The sequence below is a fragment of the Dendropsophus ebraccatus genome, chromosome 2 (assembly GCF_027789765.1).
Source record: "Dendropsophus ebraccatus isolate aDenEbr1 chromosome 2, aDenEbr1.pat, whole genome shotgun sequence".
NCBI lineage: Eukaryota > Metazoa > Chordata > Amphibia > Anura > Hylidae > Dendropsophus > Dendropsophus ebraccatus.
In genome coordinates, this window is record NC_091455.1 from 131228017 (window position 1) to 131247503 (window position 19487).

Below are 19487 nucleotides of genomic sequence, written 5' to 3' on the forward strand. Positions count from 1 at the left end.
CATTTTAAGCCACGCCACATTGACTCAGGTTCTGAAGATTACAAGATTATTTTTTTATCCCAACCAAGGCACCAGTGCATTTTAAAAGACACAAACAAAAGAAAGGACTTACTCTCACCAAACGGACAGTACCATCCGTTTTTTGTGTTTTGTTTTTTTTTTTGGGGGGGGGGGGTATGGTGGATAGAGTATTACTTTAAATAATTTAGTTTGCTTGAGGTATCTGCCATTAAGCCAGAATGCAAAAGCTTCTAAGCAGGCTTTTTTTAGGCATTTTTAATGTTTATCTTTAAATATGACTTAGATTAACTACATTTATTTTCCACTCCTCAGATTCTCAAAATGCTGAACTGCAACACAGAAAGCCCCTACCTCATATGGAATAATGGTACCAGAGCAGAACTATTGGAATTTCTTGAATCCGAGCAGGAAAGCATGACAAGACGAGTAAGAAATAAAGGACATATTTTCTTTGTCAAAAACCTACTTTTTGACAGTGGGTAAAACCCCTTGACATGTATTATAAACAATATTAAGAATATATAATTTATATTCTTTTTTTTTTTTTTCTTTTCAGGGGGAATGTGATAAAAGCTACGGGGCTGATTTTGTGTTTAGTGATCATGCCAAGGAGCTCATTGTGGGGGAGATTTTTGTACGGGTCTACAATGAGCAGCCCACTTTCCAGCTTGAGGTGAATGTTTACCTGAGGTTCATGTGACATGTGACACTATCTCCATACTATTACATTACTAATAATTAACAGGCCAGGTGTTCCACATTGTTGCATCCTCCAGTTCTATTGCCAACTTTACCTTGACAAAAAAAAAAAGTTTTTTTCCTAATGGGGTTCATCAGAAACAGTAGTTAGTGTGCATGTGGTTTACAACTAGCTGTGGTTTTGAGAAAAGAGTAAAAAACATAAAAAAGGTGGTGCTCCTGCATTTCCTGAAAATTGTTTTTTTTGTACTTTGGTCATTGTTTATTTTATTCTGTATGCGCTGATTGAACTGTTGTATTGCATGTTGCATAGTATTGAAGAGAATTCAATTCACTATAATAAAAATGTTTGTAGTTTTTTTTTCTAGGTAGAAAATCACCCACAAAGTTAATAATACATGGCTATTTTGACCTTAGTTTGACCGTTTATGAGAAGTAAAATATTTAGAATTTGCATCTGCCAATTCGCTTTATACAGTCTTTGCCGCTTTTTTGAATCATGCACAGGTACCAAAAGCCTTTGCTGCCAGTCTGCTGGATTACATTGGATCCCAAGCACAGTACCTCCATACACTTATGGCAATGACACAGACTGGGAAAGTGGAGTCTGAACAGCATGGAGAAAGATTACAGAAGGTTGAAATGGCCCTAGAAGCTTTGAGGAACGTAATTAAACACAACCCTGGTAGTAGTTTTATTAATTTATCTTTAAATATCATCAGAGACATTAAGCAGTAGGAGTGTACTTGTCAATCACAATTGCTCTCCCATGACATCGCATGGGTACATGATCTCATATACAGCTCTGAGCAGAACAGCCTTTTTGACCATGGGGTAAATGTACCTGTATAGTGCAGGGCAAGGGTTAGTATAATGCAGATGAGCTAAATCTATAAGAGAAAAGGAATGTAGTAATCTAGAATTTAAACTTAAAGCTTTGCTGCCATTTGTAAAAAAAATCACAATCACTTTACTAGGTATAGCCAGCTGAAGTACTCAGTTATTTGCTTAACTCCCTGGCTCAGCACTCACTGAGACTCCATTGTGAGGGTATGTTCCCACTATGAAATAAGCACGGAAAGTTCAAGCGGAGGCTGTGCAGCGAACTCTGGTTAAAGTTCCACCTGTCCCATTGTCTCAAATTGTCCCAAATTTCTAAAGTTCAATCCATCGTCTGCCCAAAGAATTGCCATGGGACAGATGGAACTTCAACCAGAGTCCGCCTCTTGAAATTTTCTGTACATGTTCCGTAGTGGGAACATACCTTTAAGTCCTGCAATAAAATGGGTTGAGCTAGGCAATGAAGTAGACTGCTGTGCATGTCATCCGGCTGTATAAATAGATCAGTGGGGGTCTTAGCGCCCTGACTGAAAAGTTTTGACATGTCCAAAAATGTTATAAATTACAATAATGCTTTAATTTTTTTTAATGTTTTGGATTACTTGGTGTTTTGTATGTCATTATTGTGAAATTATTTATTTATTAAAGAATTAATGAGCTTTCAAATAAATTTTAAACTATATGTATTTAAAACTCAATTACATAAAATTAATGGTAGGCTTTCCTTAACACTTTTGTTAGTAATTTTTTTTTTTGTCATTTGCTCCATGGGGGTATTTTTCAAGACTGGTGTTCTCGTACAGCGGTCTTAAATTAGGCCCTGCACCCTTTCCCTGTTTGGATTCTAGCAGGTGTAGATTTTGATCATGATTTTCATAAATCATGATCAATAAGGTGCGGAAGGAGGCTAGGCCTCCTCTCTGCCTTGCCGAGCCCCTCCCCCCCCCCCCCCCCCCCCCCCCCCCCCCCGCCTGCCCATCTGGCGAGTAGGGGATACAACAGGCAGCCAGGGAGAAGAGGGCAAATCTATGCCCCCTAGCGTACTTCCCGACCGTAGACGTCATAAATGTCCCTCCATATGTAGTATTCAATTTTTCGTCAGATCTGTTTAGATCATAAAGTGTATATGCATAATATAGGTATAGTAAGAAATGTTTGTTTGTTTTTAAATTTTAGGTTCTGAGACAGAATGTATTGGCCATTTCAAGTTGATATTTTCATTGCTGCGAGTCCATGGAGCGGGAAAAGTTCAGCAGCTTGCTTTGGAGGTAAATACTTACATTTTCTTAGTTTATATGATAGTAAATGGTAAAATGGTAGTAGGCGGCTAAAATGGATGAATAAAAGACAAGGGTGCACTATAGGGTAATAACGTAAAGGCAGTGGGATATAGGGAATGGTGAGCTCAGTTGGACTCAAGCATTGGTCACAATGTTTGTTTTGAGGTACCAGGTCTCCTTTATCAAGTGTACAGGATACTATCCTACAGTCATGGTCTCTTGGTTAGATTGCATGGATAAACACACAAAATCCCCAACAAGGTGTCAGATAGGAAGATATGCCTTCCTGAATGCAGACAGGTTAACAAATTATCCTGTTTTTCATCCATTACGATTCCAGCTTTAAGAGTGGAGAAAAATTAAAGTGGGGGTAATGGAGTTATCCCAAAGGGGGCAGAGGCAGAAACATCTTGATCTTGCTTATCCTAATCCAGACAATGTCAGCAGAGTGGCTGGTAAAATATTGGCCAGCTTTGAGGAGTAGAGAAAAATATCCAACACCTGGATTTTAAGATCAGCAAGAGTTCTTTGAGTTCTCATCTTATTCAATTTACAAGATCTTTGCTACATGTATTTACTCTAAATCTCTTCAAGAACATCTGGAAAATGGTGTAAAGAAGCTACTGTCTATATAGGTTATCAGGCAGGTTTTTCAGGAGGAGGGACTGAGGCACTACTCGCATCTATTCCTTGTGGAGCAGCCCAGTGGGCCCTTCAGGACCATCAGACACTTAAAGTGTCACTGTCGTGAATTTGTTTTTTGCAGAAATCAATAGTCCAGGCGATTTTAAGAAACTTTGTAATTGGGTTTATTATCCGAAAAATGCATTTTTATCATGAAAAAGCAGTTTGAAGCTCTCCCCCCTGTCTTCATTGTTCTCCTATGGAGAGAGCTAAAGAAAAGACCAAAACAGGACAACAAAGAGTTAATCTACAAATCCCTCACGGGATATCTCCTGTGACAGTCACCAGTGACCTGTCTGAGCTCGGATTACAGCTGTCACCCAGCTGCCTGTAATCCTCTGTTATCTGCTTTCTGCTGCCAAACTCTCTCCTTCCTCCTCCCCCCTCCCCTCTCCCTAGAGCAGACAGGGTACGACTCCTGCAACAAGTCACAATTTTCAGATTTTTCAGAGTGGATGAAAAAGAGGAAGGAGGGGAGGACCTGGGAAAAGGCTTTTTACATGCAGATAATGGCAGATTTGGCTAATAAACCCAATTACAAAGTTTCTTAAAATCGCCTGGACTATTGATTTCTGCAAAAAAAAAAAAAAAAACGACAGTGACTCTTTAAGCTGATCAGTTGTTTTTTACTATTACTACATTAAATCAACCATTCTCTTGATAGGCAAGGATTATTGGATAGCAACAGGGGACCCTCAGGATGCATACTATCATGTCCCCATCTATCCCACTTATAAAAAAAAAAACTTCTCCAGTTTGCCATTTGTGTATATCACCAGCTGTATCACTTCCAGTTTGTCTGCTGTTTGGGCTGTCAACTTCCCCCAGAAAAAATGGTCTTGGTATTCATCACATTAGCCACGAGTATTCTGGGGCCTCTATACTAGCTGTAGCCTGGGCACAAGCCATGCAGGTTCAAGACTACTTCATCGATTCATTCTCATCAAGTGGATGTCTCTGGACAATAAGCAACGACTTTTATCATAGGCGAGATCCTCCTTGGTATTGTGGACTCCACTGTCCTTAAGTCCCCATCAACCACTATTACCAATGATGCAAGCAAAAGAGGATGGAGTACCTGTGTCCTCCAGCATTTATTTTAGAGGATCTGGCTGGTGGCCATACCTGAAGATATTTGATGTCTGAATTTCTTGGGCCCATCATTTCTTTCAGAAGTCATTTTGGAATCCCAGGACATTGTTCTACCCTCCTTCTATCAGAACCTATCCAGTTCTGGTAAAGAAGAGTTTCAAACTTTAGATGTCCAAAGAGCTGTCAGGTATATAGTAGTTTTCTCATCCCTGTTCCTCTCCTACAGAAAATTGCAGGCTTGTTCTATCATGGCAATCTTCTGTGAGGAAAGGGCCAATCGCCCATTGAGCAGATCTGCAGCTATGCGGTGCTCTTTCCACACCTTTGTTAGGTGTTATCGCTTCAGTATGCTGTCTGTGAAGGATCTCTCCTTTGGGAGAAAATTATTTCAGGCTTTGGTCACTCTCTAAGGTAATTATTTGTTTTTCTCTGATGGTGCTGTCATGGGGGGTGACTCGAAAAAATACAATTAGTACATACCGATAATTCTGTTTCTAGGAGTCCTCCATGACAGAACCCTTTTGTGTTATGTTATGCTTGTAGTTTTTGCAGTACATTGAGGGGCCTGTATGTGGTGGGCACCTTTTTTATCCTGTCTTTTTCAGTGCACCTTTGACCTCGTTCACATAAGAATATGACAGTACACTTTTTTTTAATGCCAATACAAAGTAGACAATTCACTGTCTCTTAGTGTAACCGCAAACAACAGTAGAAATTAAACAAATAGCCATGATTACTGTATAGGATCCCTCAAATGGCAAAGTAAATGTGGCATAATGTCCTTTGAGACACTTATACTATTTTTTGTGTCTGGAGTCTCATTATTATGGTGTGTGGCTCCCTTGCCATATATATATTTTTTTTGCGTCGCCTACCAACGACCACTCTAAATACGACCTAGTAGAGCTAAGGCAATCCCTGATACGAATAGAAGTGGGTAAGAGCTGTATGCTTTTTATCTGGGGTATACTTCAGAAGATCCCTCCAAATACTTCTCCAACATGGGCTCTAAACATGTGTAACGTGAAAATAGCTTTGCAATCACATGGTACAGCAATGAACTAGACAGAGCAGATGTCTCCACGATAAAGGCACCAGTAACTAAAATAACTGCATTTATATTTACATAATATAGCTTAGTAATGAGACAGAGGATAAAAGTTTTTGTGGGAAGAAAAGTAGCTACATATTTATAAACACGGGGAGATTTATCAAAGGGTGTAAAAAAATACACTGGTGTAAACTGTCCATAATAACCAATCACAGCGCAGCTTTCAGCTCAACTTAAAGCGGAGCTGTGCTTGGTTGCTGTGGGCAGTTTACAACAGTGTATTTTTTACACCCTTTGAATAAATCTGGGCCATAGTTTTTTTCTTTTCTTACATGCTTTTTCCTGTTGATTTTAAACATTTTATATTATTTCAATTTATTTTTCTTTCTTTCTATTTTACATAACAGGTAGTCAACATAGTTACCAGTAACCAGGAATGTGTTAATAACATTGCTGAATCCATGGTTCTCTCCAGCTTATTGTCTCTGTTGCATTCATTGCCAACAAGTAAGTCTTGCCTTGCCTTTTTAAAATGTTGATCACTGCATATTGGCACTGTCATAAAAAAAAATTAAAACCCCCACCAATCAGGAGAACGAGCTAGGAGAAGTATCTGGTAGCACAATTCACTTCCCGGCTTACATTGATCTCCATTCATGGTGCTCCATTATAAGTTTATGCAGGCTGCATGGACCACTCGCATCTCCCCTCTCGTTGTCCTGATCAACAATCAAAAATTTTATATGCTTTAAGAGGAGGTGTGGGGTTATCAAATGTTCTTTTAAAAGACTTTTTTTTTTTTAAAGGGGGGGGGGGAGGTGGTTAAAAAAAAAAGTACTTGCAAGGTATACAATATAAGAGATTAGGTTAAAAGTAAAGGTTAGTACACCACAGATCCCCACTTTATTTGACTTGGGTTTTTTTTGTTTTTAGGTCGGCAGCTTGTTCTTGCAACCCTGTATGCCTTAACATCCAATACAAAAATCATCAAGGAGGCAATGGCCAAAGGTATGTGAAAGTCAGTTTATGAAAACCGCAAAAACAAATACCATGCAATAAACAAAAAAACAACTCCTCATGTACCAATAAAGAAAATCTTAAATAAATAAAAACGAGGACATGGGCCGCACTACTGCAGAAATCAATATGAAGACCACAGATATCTCGTCTGTTAAAAACAATTAAAATAAGTACCTTTCACTCTTTGCACATGAGTGTTGAAATCAGTTACTGGGTGGTTAGTTAGGGTAGGCAGCATGATGTGTTCTGCTGTCTGTCACAGCTTCCTCAAGAGAGATTGATACATTCACTGTGCCCTTAATTGTCTCTGTGTTATTTTCATGCCTTTTACATCTACATACCCAGACTACTTTATGGGTCCTGCCCAGTGATTAGATTTTTCTAAAATATTTTTTTTTTTTTTTTTTTTTTAACATACACTTGTTTTTGTAGTCTTAGTATAGATTTTTGCAGTAGTACCGTCCATGTATATTTTAACCCCTTAAGGACAGAGACAATTTTACATTTTTGCGCTTTCCTTTTTTCCTGTGCTTAAAAGGCCAGGAAAAGTATTTTTTTCACCTAGAGACCCACATTTTTTTATATGGGGAGGCTCCATGTTTACGCCGTTCACCCTAGGGTAAAACTGATTTGTTATACATGTTCCTCAATTCAGTACGATTACAAGGATATGTAACTTGTGTAACTTTTATTTGATGTCTTATAAAAAATTAAAACCTTTTTTTTAAAAAGAAATGCTCCTTAAAATTGCTCTATTACCATGCTTATAGTGCTCTTATCCTTGGGTCTATGGGGCTGTGTGAGGTGAGGCGATTCCCTGTGTGAGGTGAGTTGCTCAGGGGCCCCATGTGTTTTCCTGGCTGATAGCAGCTTTAAATATTTGTGCATTAGTGGCACCAGCAATGCCAAAATAAAATGCCACTGTGCCATTACACAGTAAGTTAAAGCGGTATTCCGTAGGAAAAAATATATATTTAAATCAACTGGTGCCAGAAAGTTATACAGATTTGTAAATTACTTCTGTTAAAAAAAACCAACAACTCAGTCCTTTTGGTACTAATCAGCTGCTGTCTGCTCTTGAGGAAGTGTAATTTTTGCCGTCTGACATGTTTCAGGAACTGTCCAGAGCAGTAGCAAATCCCCTGTAGAAAACGTCTCCACCTGCCTTGGACAATTTCTGACACAGACAGAGGTAGCAGCAGAGAGCACTGGGTCATATTGCAAAGTGTATACCACTTTCTGAAGCGCAGAAAGCAGCTGATTTGTACTGAGAGACTTCTTTTTTTTTTTTTTTTTTTTATTAAATAGAAGTCACCTAGTTTGTAAAACCTTCTGGCATCCGTTGATTTTAAAACATTTTTTTTTCTCTGAAATGCCTCCTTAATGCTGGGTTAAGAATGTTTACAATGTTTTTATGATGTTTACAACAAGTTTGGGGGCATCAGCCACCAGTTTAGTCAGTTTTAACAATTTAATTTTTTTTTTTCTTCAGGAGCTTTGATTTACCTATTGGATATGTTTTGTAATTCAACCCACCCCCAAGTCCGATCACAAACAGCAGAGCTGTTTGCCAAGATGACAACCGACAAACTTATTGGCCCTAAGGTAAGTTTGTTTTTATAATACATCAAATAAACTTATAATTTCATGAGTCAAGTATTAAAGGACAAGTGCCATGAAAAACTTTTTTGCAGTAATTGAAGCACATTACAAAGTTATATAACTCTGTAATATGCTTCAATCACCTATCTGCCTCCCTTCCCTGTCTTTTCCCCCCTCCACCCCTCACCAGGAAGTGTCCTAACTCACACAGACCTAATTACTGTCGTCACCGTCACCAAGCTCTTCTCTCAGCTCCTTCTCCTGTTACAGCAGCCCCCCCTCCCCTGCCTTGTCAGGTGACTCAGCTTGCTCAGCTCCCATTGGCTGAACAACTGCAAGCCATCACTTGGACTGGGCAGGGGACCTAGACCAGCCCTCCTACTGATGACTCATCCTCACAAGAAGGAGCTGCCTGGTGAGGTGACAGCAGTCATTAGGTCTGTGTGAGTTACGACACTTCCTGGTGGGGGGTGGAGGGCGGAAAAGACAGGGAAGGGAGGCAGATAGGTGATTTGAAGCACATTACAGAGTTATATAACTTTGTAATGTGCTTCAATTACTGGGAAAAAGTTTTTCATGGCACTTGTCCTTTAAATGTTGTATTAATATAAACCTCTTCAAAGGAAACTATCAGCAGGTTAGGCTAATTTTACCTTCTTACCTTCATTTTTGGCACGTGTCCTTGCAGTTTGTAGTTTAATTCAATGTCTAGATAGGCAGTTTGTAACACTGGGGGACAGGGCTACCACCCCTAGAGCACCCATCAGATAGTAAGTCTCATCTTGAAACGCGTTATATTTTTTTTTAGTGATTTATTTTATTACCGTTTTGTACGATGTTATGGGGTCAAGCATCTAGCCTGAGTTGTTTTTTTTTTTTTGGATGGCAGGCGTTCATTTTTTATTTTATTTTGTAAAACTTTATAACAATCCTCAATGTTAAACAATCGAAGGCGATATTCACATCCTAATTTGCCTAATGTCCCTGCAACATCCTTTTTAAGATACCATAAGGTGTCCTATAACGGTCTCATAAGATGTATTATCTCCGTTTGGGATAAAAAAAAAAATGCAGATGAAAGTTTTCCATTTCCTGAAAAACCCACATGTCGATTTCTCTTTGGTACGCAAAACTTCCAATTGGTCAAGCTGCATATATCGTTTAACTTGACTAACCACTTCATCAAGAGTGGGCATATCCGGGGTCAACCAATGTGCCAGAAGACACCGTTTAGCTACCAATATAAAAGTGTGGGCTAACAGGGTCAGGTTATCCTCGGTCTGAGGGATATGAAACATAACTGACAGAGGATCTAGTGAGATCGTAAGATTCAACTTGGTAGCAATAAGCTCCTTTATTTTTATCCAATATAGTCTGGTGATGGGACAGACAACCAGACCATGTACTAGGTCTGTGCCCCGGGTGTTGCAGTTAGGACAGGCCTCGATGCGATCTGGCTTATCTGCAGTTCTAGGGAGAGTGAAGCCGTATGTGGCATTATGTATAATTTTAAATTGGGTCTCTCTCCATGTTTCATTAACAATGGCCTTGCGTACCGAGGCCATCCCGTCCAGTATGGACTTAGTAAGATCGTCTCGTTGAAAATAGGTCTCCCAATGCAGAAACACTGCCAAAGCTTGTCGCTGCGAAGCCTGTCTCCGCAATGACCATGACAAGTATGAGAGAGAATGAATCTGGGTCTCCACCTTTATCACATCATCTAGGAATGAGGACTGACATAATGGCTTTGGGTCGTCTAGTCGAGTCTTTAGGAACGCCATCACCTGATTATACAGCAAGAACTGACCCGGATGTAGACCATACGTAGACTGTAATTCGCTAAATGTGAGATAGCAGTGTTCAGTGTCGTGTAAAACATGTTGTACTGATACAACCCCTTTCTCCTTCCATTTATGGTACATTCTACCCCCTGCTTCAGATTGTAATTCGGGATGTGACCATAGCGGCATACCCCTTTCAATGGTAAATGGAAGCCCCACGTCCTTCAGGCTGGATTTCCAGGTTATTTTCGTATCGTGAAGCAGCACGCTCCGTTTAATTGTGGAGGGAATGACTGGTAATTTTGTGTAGAGTAATGCCTTTAAGGGCCATGGGGCTGCCAGTGCCGCTTCTAGACTAATATTTGTATAAGAGCCCCCCCCCCCTCATCCAGTCCACTCCATGACGAAGAAGACATGCCAGATTATATCTACGGGTATCTGGGAAGTTAATTCCACCTTGGTCCCGGAATAGTTGCAATTTCCGCATGGCGATACGGGGGCGTTTGCCGTTCCAAATAAATCTTAGGAAGGCAGTGTTTAATCTATGTACATCATCATGTTTGAGTAATACCGGGATGATTTGCATGGTGTATAATAGACGTGAGAATGCCATCATTTTCACAAGGTGGCATCTCGCCAGTAACGGTAAGGGAAGTTTGTGCCATTTATCTAAGGATTGTATGATAGACTGGATGAGTGGAGGGAAATTGAGACCATATAGGGTGCTAGGACTAAAGCCTACCTGTACCCCTAGATATCGTATATTCGTGCGTGATATAGTTACTGGAGTACTGAATGTGTGTTGAGACATTCGTGAGGAGCCACCCCGCAGATCCAATATTGTGCTTTTGGAGATATTTACCCGGAAGCCTGATTTAATACCAAAGTCTAGTAGGCAGTCAAATACTTTAGATAAGTCCCTATCTGGCCTCTCCAGAAAAAACAGCAAATCATCCGCAAATAATGCGGTTCGGACAGGGATGCCCCCCACCAACACCCCCTTCACTATGTCTGAGCTGTCTAAAACCCGGGAGAGGGGTTCAATAACTAAATTGAAGAGGAGAGGCGATAGGGGGCATCCCTGCCTTGTGCCCTTCCCCGGGAAAAAAGGAGAGGACAAAAATCCTGGAGTCCCTATTTTTGCTTGAGGGGCCGAGTATATTGAGTGGAGGTAGGACATGAAAGGTCCCTCAAAACCCATCGCCCCCCATCACCTCCCACACCCACTCCCACCGCACATTATCAAATGCTTTTTCTGCATCAATTGATAATATGGCGGGGGAGGGGTGCAGGTCCGGGCATAGCTGCACCTCGTCCAGCACCCGATGACTTTCCTAAGGTTGGTCACGGCCGATCGTCCCTGAACGAAACCCACCTGAGAAGGTGAAATAAGGCGAGGAAGAATCTGAGCTAGCCTCTCAGCCATAATTTTGGACGCAATTTTTAGATCTATGTTAATCAGTGATATCAGTCTGTATCCACCTGGGGACGACAGGTCTTTCCCAGGTTTAGGAAGGACTTTGATGGTGGCGGTGTTCATGTCCCTGGAGACCACTGAACCCGACAGGTAAGAATTATTCAAGGAAAGAAGAGCCAGACCAACCTTGTCTATTATGAGTTTATAAAAGTCTCCAGTATACCCGTCCGGGCCCGGGGCTTTGTTTGGTTTTAGTTTCTTAACTGTGCTTCTTATTTCTTCTAGTGTAATGGGTGCATTCAGGAAGCCCTTTTCTTCGTCAGTGAGGGTGGGGAGAGCAGAGCCCCTAAGCCAGTCCCTCTGTTGTTCACAAGTTGGGGGTGAGTCCGAGTATAGTTGTGCGTAAAAATCTCTAAGGATGGCATTAACTTTGCCAGAGTGACGATGTAACTCGCCTGTATTATCCTTAAGAGCTTGGATCTGGTGCAATGCATATGGTCCCTTTGCTATTTTTGCTAAGAGACGCCCTGGTTTGTTTCCAAATCTAAACAGTCGCCTCGAATTGGGAGCGGTAGATGTTTTCCCTCTGTTCTAGCCATTGTTCATACGCTGCCTTTGCTGATTGTCATCTAGCCTTGTTGTCAGGTGGCGGTGAGGAAAGGAAAGACGTATAGGCTGTACGTAATGTGTTGCTGTGTTGCGCTAGTTGTGTTGCAATTTTCTTTTTCATAGTGGAGGTGTATGCTATGATCCTCCCTCTTAAGACTGCTTTCACCACTTCCCAGTATAGCTGAGTATCAGGCGCATGATTGGAGTTATCTGCGGCATACTCTAGCCACCACCCCTTCAGGAGGGCTTTAAAGTTTTCGTCCCTGGCTAATCCATTAGGGAACCTCCACAAGAAATCTGTTCCCCTAGGGAACCTGTCATGTATTTGTAGGACTACCGATGTATGGTCTGAAATAAGTAAGTCCTCAATTGTCGCTTGATCTATACGGGTCAGTAAAGGGGAAGAGACAAATATGTGGTCTATCCTGGACCAGGACGTGTGAGGATGTGAATAGTACGTGTATTCCCGTGTGTCAGGATTAGCATTCCTCCATGCATTCGTCAACCCTAACAGTGAGGCACAGTCGGATAATGTCTGGTCCCTACTTCTAGGGGCAGGTGACTCACCCTTACTCGCCTTCCTATCCTCTGCGTGATGCATTACCGCATTGAAGTCGCCTCCCACTATTACACTTGCCACCGTAATATTAAGCAGTCTGGAAGCTAGTGAGGAAAAAAAAATTTGTTAGCACCATTAGGACCGTATACATTCACCAGTAACATCTCTTCCGCTGGAGTTTTAATGTGAACCGAGCAGCACCTCCCCGCCTCATCCGCCCAAGTACCTACTATTTCATGATTATAGGATTTGTGAAATAGGGTAATTACCCCAGCTTTATGATCTCGTGCTGGGGATCCCAGTACCTCTCCTACCCATAGCTTACGGAGCCTACAGAAGTCCGCTTGCTCTAGATGGGTCTCCTGAAGAAGCACTATGTCTGGGGATAGCTTCTTTAAATGTCTCAACACCATCTTACGTTTGTGCGGGGACCTAAGCCCCTTCACGTTCCAAGATATAATGCGCACCATTTATGTGTACTAAAGTATGATAAGATCAGAAATGGGGCCGTGAGCAAGTCCCTCCCCCCAACAAATACCAAACTAAATAGAACTGAACATAACTGAACCAATGACCACAACCAAGAGTAAGGGCGGAGCCCGGACTCTCGGTTTTCCTAGGCCTACGGACCTCACTTTTTTTCACGTGAAGAGCCTCCTTAACACAATTAGAAAACCACGACCCTCTGAGCCGCAGAGAGACCCAGATAACTGATAGGAAGCGTGCCAGACGAAGAAGGGTGATGGGAGGGGAGGGGGTTGGGGAGAAAGGGAAGAGGAGCGGGGGAGGGTGTGCAAGTGGGTGGGAGAAAGGGGAAGGGAGGCTGAAGAAGGGGTCACGTTAGAAAAGGAGATGACGGGAGAAACAATGGCGCAAGGGTTAGGAAGGAGGTGCCTGCGAAGGCAGTGATTTACAGGGATGGGATTAGTAACTATAGCAGAGTAAATTGGTTAACAGTCAGGTCTCAACGAGTGTGTCCGTTACACTGTTGCGTTAGAGAGAGTCCGCTCTCTTTGATAGTGAGACAACCTGCAAATTCTCAGGAAAGTACTCCCTCCCTGGGACCAGCGTCTCTGGTGCACACAAGATAGTTACTGCACTGGATGTGCTCCTCAGGCTGTTGTCTCAGAAGACCTGCTGGCGCGTTGTTCCTTAGGCAGCAGGTCTCCCGGCTGTGGAGCTGCGGATCTGGATGACTATGTCTCTCCATCGCACAACGATGACGGCCTTTTCCTGGCCGGCGAGGGGACGTTACTGTTGGGCGAATCCGACCAAGAGCGGGGTGAACGGTTGGCTCCCCGACCCAGGTAATCCTTGAGAGAATCCGCAGCGTCTTCTGCGTTTGTGTATGTGGACATAGAGCCGTCCTGATGAAAAACTTTGAGGATGGCTGGGTAAATCAATGCGAAGCGGACTTGGCATGGAAAAAGCGCTGTGCATATGGGAGAGAATAGTTTCCTGCGTCTTGTTACCTCCACTGAGAAGTCCCCAAACACTAGGATTCTGTGCCCCTCTAATTCCAAAGGCTCTCTAGGGGCTCTGAACGCCCTCTGCAGTGCCACTTTATCAGTAAAGTCGAGGTACTTGACAATGGTTTGTCTTGGTCTGTCCCTCTGTGGTAAGCCTACAGGTATCCCCTTATCCTGTCCTGGGCGAAGATCAGGACCTATCCTATGGGCTCTTTCAACTTTACAGGGATAAGGCAGTCCCAGCAGTGCAGGCAGCGTGACTTCACACAGTTTCAGCAGGTCTTTTTGCTTGTACAATTCAGGGACACCTATGAAGTGGAGATTATTTCTCCTCGACCTATTTTCAAGGTCCTCTACTTTGTCCCATAGACGCCTGTTCTCTGATTCTAGATCTTGCATACGAACCGGCATATTGGAGTCTCTGTCTTCTAACACTGACACGCGCTCCTCCACCGCTCCCAGCCTCGCTCCTTGTGCCGCAACCTCCCTCTGTACTTGTCTGAGGGCGGATTTCACTGCCGCCGACACTGTGTCTTGTAACCCCAGGGCTATGCGTTTAGCTACTTCGGTGGCTAGCATGGCATAATCAAAACCGCTGTCCTCTGTCTCCTCTTCCCCCCCGGAGGACCCATGTTCTGACCTCTCAGAAGAGATTGCTCGGGCTATGGCGGGAGACGCCGCCATATTATTCTCCCCACTGCCCGCCTTCTTCATCTTGCCGCGGCTCCCAGCTTTGCCTGGCTTGCCCCTTTTTTGGATATAACGGTCCATGGCACTGCCTGGGGCTCCAGTGGCAACTCCCGTGGCAGTGGATAGATTTGTGGGTGAGCGGGCAGCCGATTAGAGGACACTCTCTCAGCGGAGCGAGGTGTCGGCGCGTCCTCCTCACATGGCGCCGGAACCGGAAGTAGCCTGAGTTGTTTTTACAGTGTTTAGAGATATGCTTTACAACAAGCTCCATGGACATAGGAAACAATGGATGTGAGTTGTCCCATTGAAATTGATAATAAAAGTGGTTAGGTGCTCTTTGTTACCCAGCATCCCCACCGATCAGCTCCTTGGCAAAGCCACAACTCTGCACTTACACAATGAACAGTTACACGCTAAAGGCTTCATTTATTCTGTAGTGGTGGGTGTTGGGTTACTGCAGCAGTGGGTGTTGGGTTACTGCAGCACAACTTGCATCTAGCGTCTAATTGGTCAGCTAAAATAATACTCCCAAACTCTTGTAGTTCTCAGACTGTTTAAAATAAAAATAAAACAAACAAACAGCCCCATGCCTTATGTTGTGTGCTGTATTACCCCTGGGCTCTTTTCACTTTAATTGGAACTGAGCAGCAATACTATACACCACCTGATGGCCTGTATGATCCTGAATAACCCCTTCAAACTGATACTTCCAGTTCTGTACATATCACTTTTAGCAGTATCGTCCTTACCGTCACAGACAGGATTAAATTAGGTAAGACTGCATCATAATAGCTATTGGTCCAGAGGCTAGCCACATGTCCATTTCAGTTGGTTTGTAATTATTTGCATTTAAAGGGGTAGTTTACGGAAAAAAAACAACTTTTAAATCAACTGGTGCCAGAGCTTTGTAATTTACTTCTGTAAGTTCTTCCTGTACTTATCAACTGCTGGATGTCCTGCATGTAGTTGCATTCTCTCCAGTCTGAAAAGCAGAAAAGGTTTTCTGTAGGGATTTGCTACTGCTCTGGACAGTTTCTGTAACGGACAGAGGTGGCAGCAGAGAGCATTGTGTCACACTGGAAATAAAACACCACTTCCTGGAGGACACACAGCAGCTGATAAGTACTGGAAGACTTGTGATTTTTTTTTTTTTTTATAGAAGTAAATTACAAAACTCTGTCACTTTCTTGCACCAGTTGATTTGAAAGAAAACATTCTTGCTGAACTACCCCTTTATTGAAACATATCTTTATTATTATTATTATTATTATTATTATTATTATTATTATTATTATTATTATTATTATTATTATTAATAATATTATTATTATTATTAAAGTTACAGAATTATAGAAGTTACATGAAAATGTCAGTGTCCAAGCTCTGCATCTTGAATTACCATTAAAACCAAATGAATAACTTCTATCTGTCCTTTACCTTTTTAGGTGAGAATTGCACTCATGAAGTTCCTGCCTGGGGTATTCATGGATGCAATGAGGGACAATGCTGAAGCTGCTGTTCATATATTTGAAGGAACCCATGAAAATCCAGAGTTAATTTGGAATGATAACTCCAGAGAAAAAGTGTCAACCACAGTCCGTGAAATGATGTTAGAGTAAGTACATGATAAGTCTTTTACAGTATTTACTTTTTTGTAATACCTCCTTGACATTTACCATAAGATTAAAGGAGTTGGCCATATAAGTATGGTAAGTCTGCTTTCTCTGTGGCCCTGTTCATAGTAATGATAAAGCTCGACCCTCACTTTCTGAAAGTAGCTGGATGGTTACTCTTTTCAATACATGGCTGCCTGTAGAAAAGCACTAGACAATACGCATCATTCTGCTTTGACTGTAGCTGCACACTGTGCTCAAGCAGGGAGCACAGGCACAGTGGAGGAGGCACAGTTATTTATATGGACGGTAAAGCCATCTGGCTGCTTTCAGAGACCAACACCATTACCATAAACAGGGCAGCAGAGAAGGTGGCACACCCTTTAATTCCTTCATCAGAAAGACCACTGAAGTGCAGGTCCAAGCACCTTTTGCAGGGTATGCATTGAACTACCCTACATAAAATTTCGATCACACTGTAAATACATTGCTTTTCTTGTAGTGAGTTACAAGCCATTTCCAGTTCTGCTTCAGAGCTTGAAAAGAAAAGCATTCTTTGCTGATGATGTTATTGCGCAGAGCTTTGTCCAAGTACAGTAGTTGCACTTTGGGGAATATGAAAAAGACTAAGGAGCTCATCTAAGCCATAAAAACGCTATCCTTCCTCTAGTTTGTTTCCATTGAAAACCAAAAGAATAGTGAATAAAATAAGTCTATAATAAAAACTGATCACACTGGAATCAGACTGTTGTGTCAATTTAGCAGGCTGTCCCTTTATCCACTGTATAAAAGAAAAATGTCTGCTGCATGGGCAAGTCCAGGTTTCACTTTGTGTGCATCTAGTTATAGAAGTTTCTGTGTTATTAGTTTTAATTCCATGTACGCTAGAGGGTATCTAATTGAGGAAAATACCTACTTTCCAGTTATTGGTACACGAAGCAATAAATGTTCAATGTATCTCTTGTTCTCTATTTCTATGGACATACACTAATCTGCTCTTTTAACTTTCAGGCACTTTAGGCAACAGGTAGAAAATCCTGATGCAAATTGGAGGGTAAGCACTTTATGAAAAAAATAAAATAGCCCTGTAATTTACCCCTACATATACTGCTGCATTTATACCACCCTTTTTGAGAGCAGCCTGAAGTAGAGCAAGACCGTTGTTTTAGCAGCATGTCTGTGAGGCTTTATTTACACTTTCTTCCTGGCCACTGCTTTGCTATATGTTGGCAATAAACAATCAGAAATAAGCGTTTTTGGGAACGACCTGAAATTGTTCACCATAATACACACAACAATAGTTAGATAATTTTGTTACTAATATCGTTTACTCCTTTCCAGCAAAAGAACGTACAATGTGTACATATACAGAAGATTAGCGACCGATTATAGATAATTTTATGGTCAGCTTAAAAGATGGGATCAATAACGCTAGAATGATTTTTCCCCTCGTTGTCTGCATAGAAATGGAAAGATTATCCCTTAAATTCGAACTATATAACGATTTTTCACACAGTAATTGTCCTGTATAATAGGGCCCTAAGTTTACAGGGGGAGCTTCATCAAACTTTTTGCAGAGGAACATTGGAGCTTATACCAAACAATCAGATTCCAGTTTTTATTTTTTTAGAGGCCTTAAAATTGAAATCTGGAATGTAATTGGCTGCTATGGGCAACTGCTCCACTGATCCGCTGCACAATGTTTGATGAATCTCACCAAAATGTCTAAGAAATAGTTTCAGTAAATGAGGGCCAGTGTGCCTGTCACTCCTTTATACTTCCCTCCTATAGAGCAGTATTTACGTGGTGAAAGATTTCCTTTATAACATTTGTATGTTTCTTCTAAAGAATTATTATTTTGGTTCCTATGTTTTTATTGTTTTCATGTACTTGCCATTTGAAAACATTTGTAAATAATTTTGGTATGTTCTAGTTGCCAGATGATTTCAGCATTGCTTTCGGAGAGGCACACGGAGAATTATCAGTTGGCGGTGTTTTCCTAAGAATATTTATTGCTCAGCCTGCTTGGGTTCTGCGGAAGCCAAGAGAGTTCCTTGTTGCTCTACTGGAAAAGTTCACTGAACTTCTGGAAAAAAACAATGTTCATGTAAGCTCTTTGGGAGATGATTATCTTTTCAGGATATTTTGTAGAACTCCATGCCATCCATTCATTTTGTCAGACCCAGTGCAGGACCCCCACCCTCGCCTGCACACAGAACTGAAAGCAACTATACGATACCTGCTGAGTATTGTGCACAGATCTAATTTGTGAGAAGCAGGTACAATAGTCCGTAGCCTCAGTGACTAAACTCCGCACCTTCTGTCAGATTGGGCAGAACATTATTGTACATTTACATTTTTTTTTTCCTTAATTTCAGTAAGGGACATGAGGGAAGGTGGGTGTAATAATTTTATAGAGGCAAGTCTGTAGAATAGGGTAGAGGTTGAGAGGGAACGGCAGTCTAGCCCAACATTTACTTTTACACAATGATATCAGTGACTCACAGGTGATGCCTTTTTCTCAAATTGTTCATTTTCTTCCCTATCTGGTCTAGACCGCCATGATTTCTGTCTCAGCAGAGTTTAAAGCCCAGTCATCTTCATCTCTCCATTTTTGCAGCAGATCCTTATTCTTTAAGCTAAGAAAAGCTTCTCTAAGGCTCCATTCACACGGAGCAAAACTGGCAGAATTTTCCGCCGCAAAATCCTGCCGGCCTCCCTGTCATAATGACAGCCTATGGGAGGCTTGCGCGTCTCCTCTCTTTGCGCTGAAGAATGAACATGTTCATTCTTCAGCGCAAAGAGAGTTGGTGCGCGAGCCTTTCATAGACTGCCATTATGACAGGAAGGCTGGGAGGATTGCCGTGGAATTCCGCCAGGTTTGCTCTGTGAACGGAGCCTAACGGTTCCTATACACCTTAGACTTAAAACACAGAGGATTCGGCCATCAGTCTAAGGCAGGCATGTCCAAACTTTTTTCGAAGAGTGCCAAATTTGATGAAGTGAACATGTGCGAGGGCCGACCATTTTACATGCTACATGCTGTATGCTTTATAACAC

General features: G+C 41.8%; 1 protein-coding gene across 2 annotated transcripts in view; it reads left to right on the forward strand.

The window, feature by feature from the left end:
• Nucleotides 1–19487, forward strand: part of DNAJC13 (DnaJ heat shock protein family (Hsp40) member C13) — a 147842-nt gene that overhangs the window by 113678 nt on the left and 14677 nt on the right. For both annotated transcript variants that reach the window (XM_069958340.1, XM_069958341.1), the window contains 10 exons: nt 334–447; nt 578–694; nt 1228–1405; nt 2737–2828; nt 6075–6174; nt 6601–6675; nt 8180–8292; nt 16260–16429; nt 17439–17481; nt 18361–18534. In XM_069958340.1, coding sequence (XP_069814441.1) covers nt 334–447; nt 578–694; nt 1228–1405; nt 2737–2828; nt 6075–6174; nt 6601–6675; nt 8180–8292; nt 16260–16429; nt 17439–17481; nt 18361–18534 — 1176 coding nt within the window. The remainder of the gene's footprint in view (nt 1–333; nt 448–577; nt 695–1227; nt 1406–2736; nt 2829–6074; nt 6175–6600; nt 6676–8179; nt 8293–16259; nt 16430–17438; nt 17482–18360; nt 18535–19487) is intronic.